Source organism: Talpa europaea (assembly GCF_964194135.1).
Source record: "Talpa europaea genome assembly, chromosome: 12".
NCBI lineage: Eukaryota > Metazoa > Chordata > Mammalia > Eulipotyphla > Talpidae > Talpa > Talpa europaea.
In genome coordinates, this window is record NC_140079.1 from 61,825,743 (window position 1) to 61,837,259 (window position 11,517).

The following is an 11,517-nucleotide window of genomic DNA, read 5'->3' on the forward strand; positions in this document are numbered from 1 at the left end:
GTAAAAATATGACATAGGCAAACTAAAAGGATTTGTTATCCAAATATTTCTTTCATTTTACTGAAAAGTTCACCCATTTCTTTAAATAATGACCTTTTCAATTATATTATTTATTTACATACAAATTATCAGAGCTTGCCTTGGTTAAGCAAGGTCTATCAGACATCATCCCATGGCAAACTTTGCAGATACTGCCCATCTGGCAGAAAATATTTATAATGTGTGAAAACATCCATTATTACATTTAGTCTTTTCCTAGGCCCATCTGTTCCCGCAAAGCCACAATTTACTCTAGAGTATTTTATTTCAAATTACCTGATTTAAACCTGAGAAAAATCCTTCTCCCTGTCTCCTTCCACTATTGCATACGAGATATAAATTAATTAAATAAATATCTCTGCCAGTCTGCTATCAAAAGGAGTAATGGAGGAACGATTGTCCAAATGGAAGGGAATAGGAAAAGGAGGCAGAGAGAGGGTGAGAGGGAGGCACTCTAGGACAATACGAGGAGGAAGAGAAGTTGATGAACTGACGCCAGGGCTCCCAGTTCTGAACATCAAGTTCCAAACTCAATTCTGCTTCTAACCTTGAGCAAATTTCTGTTTCTCTATATCCTAATGTAGCTCCAGGAAGTAAGCAAAAATTAAGGCAAGAGAAAGTTTCTTAAAGAAATTAGTGAAAAATGCCAGTCCCTGCTACAGATAAAACAAAACCTAACTTATTTATGACCAAAAATATAAATAAATAAAACACCAGCATGGTATTAATAAATGCTTTAATGTTGGAGTGGTGTTAACTCAAGAAATGCAAATCACTTTGCGTCAACCCCCTGCCTTACTCTCTTTCTTTCTAAACAACACATTCCATTTTCAGGTTTGCTGTTAGAACATTTTCCCTGACATGTTTGTCTTTAATTTATTCCACTGTTTAACTAAATGCCTTATCTTTTTAAAAGGAGAATAAATACCTATCTCCCTTAAGTATTAGTGCCTTGGAGGTCCCTAAAAACCATCCCCCTCCCAAGTAGCATTCACTGTATCCAGTTATATTTTGAATCTCTCTGACCTCTTTTCTTTCCCACCACTCTTCTCTTGTGCCCTCTCCAATATACAGTATCTCTTTGTGATAAAGTGACAGTCTAAATTCAATGCCCTGTTGTTAAGTCAGACACAGAGACACAGATCACCACCTCCCAGCTTTGACATTGATACTTTTGTACATGCAGCCTTGAGCTAAAATGATACTGGCTGCCAAATAACATTAGAAATTCACATATTTTCTACATTTCACTTATATCACAATTCAGCTTTAGAATTATAGCTTTAGAATTCTATAATTATATAGAATTATAGTTTTTCATGGTTGCTTTCTTTTTTGTAAAAACAATGGACATAGGGACTCCCTGGTGGCGCAAGGGGTTAAGTACCGCGGTATGAAGCAATCTGAAGCTTCTGCAGCACGAGTTCGATCCCCGCCCTGCCAGAGAGAAACCCACATGGCGAAGCAGACCTCTCCTGTCTTGCCCACTCCTCCCTTCAGCAGTATATTTCAGTCATTCTGTCTGTTCTGTTCCCCACTCTGTTTCTGGTGAATCCTCTCACACACGCACACCCCATACCCCGCATCTCTGGCCTGTACCCCAGCTCTTTTGTGCATAGAATAAATCTTTAAAAAAAAAATTGACATAGTATGAATGATTTTGTCCCTATTAATTTGCATTATACCCAACTGCCTCCATTTAAAACAATTGACATAGTATGAATGATTTTGTCCCTATTAATTTGCATTATACCCAACTGCCTCCATTTTATAAACTCATTTGAAAACTGCAGTCTCATACCTGATGCTGTCAGTTCTCTTTTTATATATACATCAACATCTATACATTTGTGCTTTCTTGTATATTGTTTCCCAATTCAATAAATGCATGCTCTGGTATTGGAACAAGAACAGACATACAGACCAATGGAATCGAATAGAAAATCCAGAAATAAACCCACAGATTTATGGTCAACTAATCTTTGACAAAGGAGCAAAGACTATGCATTGGAGCAAAGAAAGTTTGTTCAATAAACGGTGCTGGGAAAACTGGGTTGCTACATGCAAAAGAATGAAGCTTGACCACTACCTCACACCATACACAAAAATCAACTCAAAATGGATTAAAGAACTAGACATAAGACCTGAAACCATAAAATATATAGAAGGAAATATAGGCGAAACACTACGTGATTTGCACATCAAAGACATCTTTACAGATACATCACCCAAAGCAGTGATAGTGAAGGCAAAGATAAACAGCTGGGACTACATCAAATTAAAGAGCTTCTGCACAGCAAAAGAGACAATAACAAAAACAAAGAGAAACCCCACTGACTGGGAGAACATTTTTGCACCCAACACTAATGATAAAGGACTGATCACAAAAATCTACAAAGAGCTGATGAGACTCAACAACAACAAAGAAAATAACCCAGTCAAAAAAATGGGCAGAAGAGCTAAGAAGAGACTTCTCTGAAGAGGAAATGCAAATGGCCAACAGGCATATGAAAAAATGTTCAACATCACTTGTAATCAGGGAAATGCAAATCAAAACTACCATGAGATACCATCTTACACCAGTGAGAATGGCACATATTAAAAAACTAGCAACAACAAATGTTGGCGAGGGTGTGGAGAAAAAGGAACTCTTCTGCACTGTTGGTGGGAGTGCAAACTGGTCCAACCACTATGGAGAGCTGTGTGGAGATTTCTGGACCTACTAAACATAGAGCTTCCATATGATCCAGCAATTCCACTCCTAGGTATTTACCCAAAGGACACAGAAACATCAATTCCAAAGAACACCTGCACACCTATGTTTATGGCAGCACTGTTTACAATAGCTAAGCTTTGGAAACAGCCCAAATGCCCAAAAGTAGATGACTGGATCGAGAAGATGTGGTACATATATACCATGGAATATTACTCAGCATTCAAAAAAGATAAACACATGCAATTTGCAGCAACATGGATGGCACTGGAAGGGATCATGCTCAGTGAAATAAGCCAAAAAGAAAAAGAAAAATACCGGATGGTCTCACTCATAGCAGGAATCTAGAAAACTTAAATAAGGGACCAGGAAAATGAATAACTATAAGAAAGTGAAAATCAAAATCCACAAAAAACTATGAACCAGAGACACTTTTTGGGGGGTGGGGGGCGGGAGGGGAGGGATTGGGGTCAGAATGGGGGGGTTGCAATTGTATGGGGAATATAAAAATAAAATTTATTATAAAAAAATAAAAAATAAATAAATGCATGCTCATTGACTTTACTTGCCCATATGTTTCAAGAGTAATAATAGGAGTCAGATCCAAAATTAAATCCCAGTTTTACCATTTACTAGCTCTGTGACCCTGCGCAAATTACTTGTCTTCTTAACGCTTTAAGTTTTCTCCGCTATTAACACTGGGATGGGAAAACCTGTAAGCTATGGAAGACAAGGAAAGAATATTAGCATCCATCTCTGCCACCAATAAGGCAAAACAAATAGTGTCCTCCTTTTTCCTTCCACTTTATAATATGATCACGCAGAAATTAATGCTGAAAGTATCAGAAACTGCAAAGCAGACATAGAAGCAGGAATAACTTTGGCCTAAAGAAAATTCAACTAGATTATTCTATACAGTACATTAGGTCTCGTGGAAGAGTCAACCAAAAAAGTCATCTCTTTTAAGCTACTTGTAGCTCTCTCTTATAATTAATCATAATAATCATTTAACTCCATGTTTGACCTTAGCAAAATGTACTACCAAAGACACTTATTATACTAAATGTGTGTTCCATTCTAGTGACCCTAATAGCCTACCCTCTTGCACAGCTATAAAGTTTCCATTCCTCCAAAGTCTTAGATCACTGTGCAACTTTATGCCTAATGAAATTAATCAAGTGCATTTTTATATCTGTTAATCATAAGTGAATTTCGAAACAGAGATAGCTTATCCAGTCCAATTCATCTAGTTATATTGCATTTCAGACATTGTTAGCATAAACAAGTCGATTGTGGTAATTACGTTCTATCAACAGTGGATATGTGATAACCTACAACTACATTATATAATGCTAATTCAGTAAAATTATCTTTGTAATTTCAGATTCTAGCAATTCATTGTTAGAGGGGAAAAAGTTTGTTTCTGATATTTTATTTAAATAGGCTCTTCGGAACCATGAAGTATGGTTTCCAAAAATTATCATATTGTAATTGTTAGCAAGCATTCATCTGATAACTTTAATATTTAGAAGCCACTTGTTGAAAAACATTTACAAATTCAGAAGCTTTGATATTTTAACAAAATCTTAATCCTTAAACCTTTTTTTGAACTAAAAAGTTTCACTAATATGATATTATGATAATAATATTAGTTTCACTAATCTCATTTACAATTAAGAACTCTTACCTCATCAATTTTTAAATACTCTCTTGAAATCAGTCAAAGGATTTAAGAATATATTAGTGTAGGGCCTCCCCTGGTGGCACAGCAATTGAGCGCTGGGCTGCGAAGCTGCCCCCAGTCTCTGCAGCACCAGTTCAATCCCCGGCCGCCGGTGAGGGTCCTACATGGCACAGCAGACCTTTCCTGGCCCGCCCGCTGCTCCCCTCAGCAGTGTATTTCGTCACTCTGTCTGTTCTGTTCCCCGCTCTGGCTCTGGTGAATTCTCTCACCCTCCTGCGCTTCTGACTGTAGCCAGTGCTTGTATAAATAAATAAATAAATCTTTAAAAAAAATTATATATATAATTTTAACTTATAACTAAGTTATATAAATATAACTTATAACTAAGTTATAAGTATATATATATAACTAATATAACTTATAACTAAGTTATATAAATATCTTGGGCTTATTAAAGATTATCTGGTCATGTCAACAACAGCAAATAACTCTCACTTTTAAGATTCTCCTGCAAAACAACATTGACAATCAACATATCCGTCTTTAAAAACCTCACAACTAGGGCCTCCCCGGTGGCTCAGCGGTTGAGCGCTGGGTTGCGAAGCTGCCTGCAGCCTCTGCAGCGCCGGTTCGATCCCCAGCTGCTCCCCGGCCACTGCAGGAGGGTCCCGCATGGCGCGCAGACCTCTCCTGCTGCCGGCTGCTCCCCTCAGCAGTGTACTTCGGTCCTTCTGCCTGCTCTGCTCCCCGCTCTGACTCTGGTGAATTCTCTCACCCTCCCACACTTCTGACTGTACCCAGTGCATGTATAAATAAACAAACAAACAAATAAAATAAATAAATAAAACATGCCTCTATTTAAAAAAAAAAAAAAACTCACAACTAAACACACAAACTTTATTTAAACATTGAAATGAAGCCCCTCTCAGCATAGTCACCTTTTAAAAAACTTTTATTGTCCCCCCTTAATCACAAAATCATACAATAGTTGTTGTCTGAGAAGTAGCACTTGGAGAATCATGGATGCTATTTGTGCAAAGTTGAAAGTCTGTTAACCACTCAGGCTAGAAAAAAATAATGTGGAATCCTTTGCCTATATAATTAGCATTGAAGCACTAATGCTTCTAAGAAGTATAGCATTAAAAAAACATGTGCACATTAGCAACTAGTACAATTTTCACTTAACACCACTATAAACAAGTTATATGCACTCTAAACACATACTTAAATGAACAACCCAATTACATTCTAGAATTCTTTTCAAGAATGTCTAATATGGTAAAGAAAAAGACTTATCTTTTTAACGTTGCTTCCTCCTCTGCAAAATGAGGAAAGGTAAGCATACATAAATAAATAAAAATGAATAAATGTATTAATATAGCAGCTTATTTATATAGGCAGTGCTTTGAAGTAGAATCAAAGAAAGAGGTTAAAATTACTCATCAGGGGAATTGGTAATATAGAGGGGACAATAGAATACAGAAATTTTGGAGCATAGATTATAGGGCCCAGATACCTCAAACTATATCCTAACTCCACTGTTCATATGATAAATTCAATTAGTATTCAGCAAATTACTCAAAGTCTACAAATCTTAATGTCTTCATCTATAGAATAGAACTCATAAGAGTGCCCTCCTCTTTGGCATTTTACAAGGATTAAATGAGGTCATGTAAAAGCACCTAGAATAGTACCTGATATGTAGCAAGCACTCAATATATGTTAACCTTTATTATCATGTTTGTCATTGCACTATTTTTTTAAAAATGAGTATTAGGTAGTTGGATAAATTCAATTCTTCTAAATAAAAATGAAAAAAATGGGCAGATCCCAAGTCAGCTAGTGTACACCTATATTCAGGCCAAGTCTCAGCTTCTACTCATCAGACCTTAGGCAGCCTCTCAGTGCCAACATATATCACCCTAACCACCAAAAGAACAATCTGGTTACTTGCACCATATCACATTAATATGTAAATTTTATACTTCAGCCAAAAAAAAAAAAAAATCACAAACAAGTAGTTCATTCATGACTCATTTATTCATAGCAATCTCAAACTTGTCACCAAAAATTGGTTTTTACAATTCTAGTTAAATGCAGTAAACATATTCACATCCAAATCCATTTAGTGGTATCAAAAAGAAAATCAATATAACCTATCTAAGAAGATATGGTTGGTCCACTAAACATGAATTGCTAAATATTGAAGAAAATGCATTATTATTTTGAAAAGAACACTACTAATTTACACAGCAATGACTCCCTTATTCTATGACTGTTTTCATAACTGTGCATAGGTCTTAAATGAAAACAGCTACATGTAAAAGAGGAAAGTTTCATTTTTAAAAAAACAAAAAATAAGGAAAAATTAAAAATAGGATCTTTATGGCAAATTTCTGGATCATGAAAAGAAAAAGATAAAAGGTTACCTTGGAATATAAGTAGTTTTTTTCCACCTAGGATGAATCTCTTATCAAAATAGAGAACTCCTTTTTCCCTAAGGTTGGTTTATAATTAGAAATTAGATTTTCAATAATTCAATGACAAAAATCTTTATTAAAGTCAAATGACCTTTTTAATTAATTTTTCTCCTAACATAAGTTCTGTGAGGCAGGTGTCATCTCTATAGATAATAAAGCCTTTATATATTTATTAAATGAATTTTCCTCTTTATGTTCATCCTTCTCTTTGATTTGACATTCTAGCTGCAATTAATTACTGATAAAACTTCAAAACATATAACCAAATATAATGCATTCTGGTAAATTTATTTGTATAACATTTATAACATCCCTATTTTTCCTTCTATCATAATTATTCAAGCTAAAAGATCATACTCTTTTTTTTTTACTTTCATTTATATGTACAATTTTATTATAGCAACATGAGGTTTTAAGATTCAAAAATACGAAGAGTAAAATTCAGGTAGGTGCACAAAATTGATATTAGGTTCAAAAGCACTTATGAAATGGACTTACAATATAAGCTCACCCAACTAAATATACGAAAGACGCAAGATAATATGGTAATTGCAATTGAAAGTACTTACAATTTTAATCTTGAACTGTTTGTTTTAAAAAGAAAAGTTGCTAAATGACTATTAAGATATTATGCTAAATAGTCTGGAGTTTGAAAATCCAGAAATAAATTGTCATCAAACTTAACTTTCCTATAGATACCACTTCAAATTCAGTGAATTTCACGAACAATGAATCAAAAAAGATAAAGCCCTTAAGTATGTGACGGCTGTGCATATGTCTAAAATCATAAATTCATCTGTCGATTCACCATAAGTCTATGATGACATAAACAAAGTGCTTTACCATCACATTTCTCATTACTCAAAATAAATGAAAAGACCAAGGCACAGTGATTAAGTGGCTTACTCAAAGAGTTAGGCCAAATGTCACAAATTCACCTTTTATAGGTTTTTTAGCTTTCCTGTTCTTACAAGAAAACGAAAGAATAATATCATTTGAGAAGTAGAGCATTAGCTGAGATAAAAGAATATGCATTTTATGACTATTCACATTCCTAAAGGATATCTGGGAATATCTAAATTTTACACATCACCAAACACAAACACTAACAAAAATAAATAAATAAATAAATAAACCAGAAAAAGGAACAGGAACAGGAACCGTCTGAATCCCAAATTACAAACTAGCCAAAAAAAGTAAAGTACTTTTTTACTTGCCCCCCCCCCCTCCTCCGGGCCACTCTCTCTGCTGCTGTACATTTATTTCTATCTGGCTTACTACTAGGAACAGATTTCCGCTTTCATGCTTTCAAATGAGCTTTTCTTAGCAAATGTCTGCACTCCTGAGGCAAGGCCATTAAGGTAACTTAATCCCTCCTGAACTGCTCGGTGGAAAAAAAAAAAATGCTGATTCCCAATTCAAAATTTAATTCTTTAGCTTTTTCTGTATTAAGAGTGACCGAAGAAACCAGTAAGTGTCATTTAGCTTCAGTATGTGATCCTGACTGGCAGGGCAAACAAGAGCTTAGGGAATAGAAAACGATGCTGGGGGAGGGGGCACCGAGAGAGTGCGAGAAAAGATGCTGGTCAATTCCGAGATGATGCAGGAATGACAAGGCACCTGGACACCACAAGCCCGGTCCCCCCACCCCCTCCTCTAGTGTGTGCCTCTGTCTGTCTGACATCTGCCTGGAGCTGTGAATAGGTGCACACGCGAACACACCACCTTTTATTCTTGGACTCCTAGGGAGGAGAATGGTGGGGGAGCGTCGCTGGAGAAAGCTTCGCCACAACAAACGCTTTCTTTCTCCCGGCACCCCGCCTCCCCAGCTAGGGGCAGGCGACGACTGTCTCGAACTGCAGGAGACAGCTGAGAGGAGCCGAGAACCCGGGCGAGAAGGAAAGCATCTCCACGGGAGGTGGGGCGGGGGGGGGGGGGAGCGAAAAGATTGAGGAGGGGGGGAACCCCAAAGACTAGCTGAGAGCCTCGGAGAGGCTGCCAGGAAAGGGGGGCGGGTGTCGAGGAGCCGGGAAAGCGGAGCGCGGGACAGGCAAGCGCTGGGGCGCGCCAAGCCACCGGGCTCCCCAGAGCCGGCGCTCACCGGGTGGGGGAAGTTGATTCTCCAGGCGGACCCCTCCCCCGACTCCCAGACCGGAGGACTGAGAGGAAATGGCTTTGTATGGCAGGATGAAAGGCTGACAGGAGAGCCACCAGGCTGGGGGGGGGGGGGGACGGGATGGAGGATGCCCGGAGCGGGAGGACCCCGCCCGCCCCCACGGACAGCGCTGCTCCCCTCCTCTGGGCGCACAGCCCCCCGGTTTCCCCCTCAGGCTCGCGCCGCCCGTCCACGTTCCAAGGGCCCAGAGCGGGTCGCCCCCCCCACCGCCCCCCGCGCCCCGCACTCTCACCTGCCCACGAAGTTCTCGAGCACCGAGCTCTTGCCGGCGCTCTGGCCGCCCACCACGGCGATCTGCGGCAGCTCCAGCAGGCAGCTCTGTCCCAGCGCCGAGAAGGCGTCCTGCAGACGGTTCACCAGAGGTATCAGCTCCTCCATCTCCCTGTTCCCCATCCTGCCCGTGCGGCCGGCCGCCGCTAGTTCCTGCTCTCCTGAGCGACCCGACCGTGAACCCGGGCCGCGCAGCACCGGTCACCAGCGCGGCGCTAGGTTCAGTCAAGCAGGTCCAGCGCCGACGTCGGATCCCGCCGCCCGCCAGCCGATCGGCTCTGACAGCTTGCAGCCCGCAGCGCGCCTGCGCGGGCCGGAGGGGGCGTGGCCTGGCTGCGCGGCCGCCCCGTCCGGGCCCCGCCCGGCGGCTGCTCCGCCCCGCGGGCTCCCGGCCAGACCTTCCCTAGGCGGCGCGCGCTCGCTGCTTCCCAGCTGCGGTCAGATGCCACCGCCCTCTGTTTCTTGCTGCCGAGCCTAGGCGCAAACTTATAGGCAGCGCTTGGTCAGGGAATGGCATGAGATCAGCAGCAGCCAGTGGCAGAGAAAGCGCTACCTCTGGTAACAATGTGGCACCAGCAGCCTTGGCGGACGCAGCCCCTGCGGCACCATTGCTAGGGCGCCTCCAGAGTACCCTTCCCCAAAGGAAATTTCATGTTTTTACGCCGTATACCGGAGCCCCACTTCTTGCAGGGTAGCTGACCTGGTGAAGTCCAAATTCCTCAGTCTTACTCCTTCAACCTTTGTGTGCATAGTCTGACCGCACCTAATTATTCACCTTTAATGACTTTGCCCTCCAGTCACACCTCTAAGCAAAGGCTCACCTCAGTGGCGGCTGGCTGCACCACTCCACTTCCCTCTTCTATACATGACCACATTCCCCACCCAGCGACTCTTATTGCCAGTCCTTCCGCCAATCTATCTCCTTCTGTAGGATCTATCAATCACCATGCACTCTACACTCGTTCTGTTAAATTTAGCAAATTGAGAAGCGACACTGTCGGGTCTCATGCCTGGTGATGGAGACACGAAGATTAATGGCCTTGTTTCTCAGACTCCTTAGAAGGTTCCGCTTTTCAAACATCTATACTCGGGTTTCGACTCATGGACAGTTTCTTGTCTTGTGCTTTTACCTTCTGTCGAGGACGTCCAGTGACTGTAGCGCCACATGGCTAGCAGCTACAGAAATCTAAATTGCTAGCCGGTCTCTTCTTCCTGAGCCTTAGACTGTACTCCAGCTGGACCTGAACCTCACTACCTGAATATCCCACAAGTGCCTCTGACTCGATTTACTCAAAACTGAACTCACCTTTTCTAATCTCACCCTAAGGAACAGTGGTTGTCTTTGAGGGGTGAGAAATGACTGCATGAGACACAAGAGACCTTTGTGGAGAGACAGAAATGTTCTTTATCTTGATTTGGATGTCAGCATCCATCTGCCCAAATTCATCAAACTAAATAGTTCATGCCCAGCATGTCTTTTCTAAGACTCCCCCTCCATTTACCACATGGGCACAGCCTGCGCAGTCATGAAGATAGGGAACATGAAGGAAAACTAACAGAGCTAGGCACAGCCCTGGGAACCAGGATGATCCCTGGTCCAAACTATGTCAATGAGAGCCCTTTCCCAGGAATGTGGAATTGAGAGAGATATTAGTGGTATAAAATTGGGAAGTATGATTCTTAACATTTTAAGCAACAGAAAACAGATGCAAAAGATATCAGTCTTCAGAGAAACAGAAAGAGAAGCAGAGGAAAAAGAGAAAGAAGTCTTAATGATACTGTGTCCTCATTTAAATTCATTTCTGATGAACAGTTACAGTCTTGCCATGAGCCAGTCTCTCCTCATAAACTTATAATAAATTCCCTTCTGAGCCTAACCTAATTCAATTTGTATTTCTTTTAGTTGCAAACAAAGAATCCTCATAGATACAGATTCTGGATTGGGACTGGAAATTTTAACTGACTTCCTCTCTGTCTCCCTCATCCCCCACATCAAGTTGGCTGCCAAATTATGCCCCTTCTAGCTCCCTGGAACCCATCCCTTCATTTTTGCTGCCAGTGCCTCATTTTATAACTCTCATTTGTCAAATATACACCTTCTTTCTATGCTACCCATATATATGTACCCTGAATAGTTTTTCACTGTTGCACTTGA

At 40.7% G+C, this 11,517-nt stretch overlaps 1 protein-coding gene across 6 annotated transcripts in view; it reads right to left on the reverse strand.

Moving 5' to 3' along the window:
• DNM3 (dynamin 3) overlaps positions 1 to 9,485 on the reverse strand; it is a gene marked incomplete at both ends in the record, with an annotated part of 492,105 nt that extends 482,620 nt beyond the window's left edge. For all 6 annotated transcript variants that reach the window (XM_084251016.1, XM_084251015.1, XM_084251013.1 and 3 more), the window contains one exon: positions 9,325 to 9,485. In XM_084251016.1, coding sequence (XP_084107142.1) covers positions 9,325 to 9,485 — 161 coding nt within the window. The remainder of the gene's footprint in view (positions 1 to 9,324) is intronic.
• Positions 9,486 to 11,517: the final 2,032 nt, after the last annotated feature.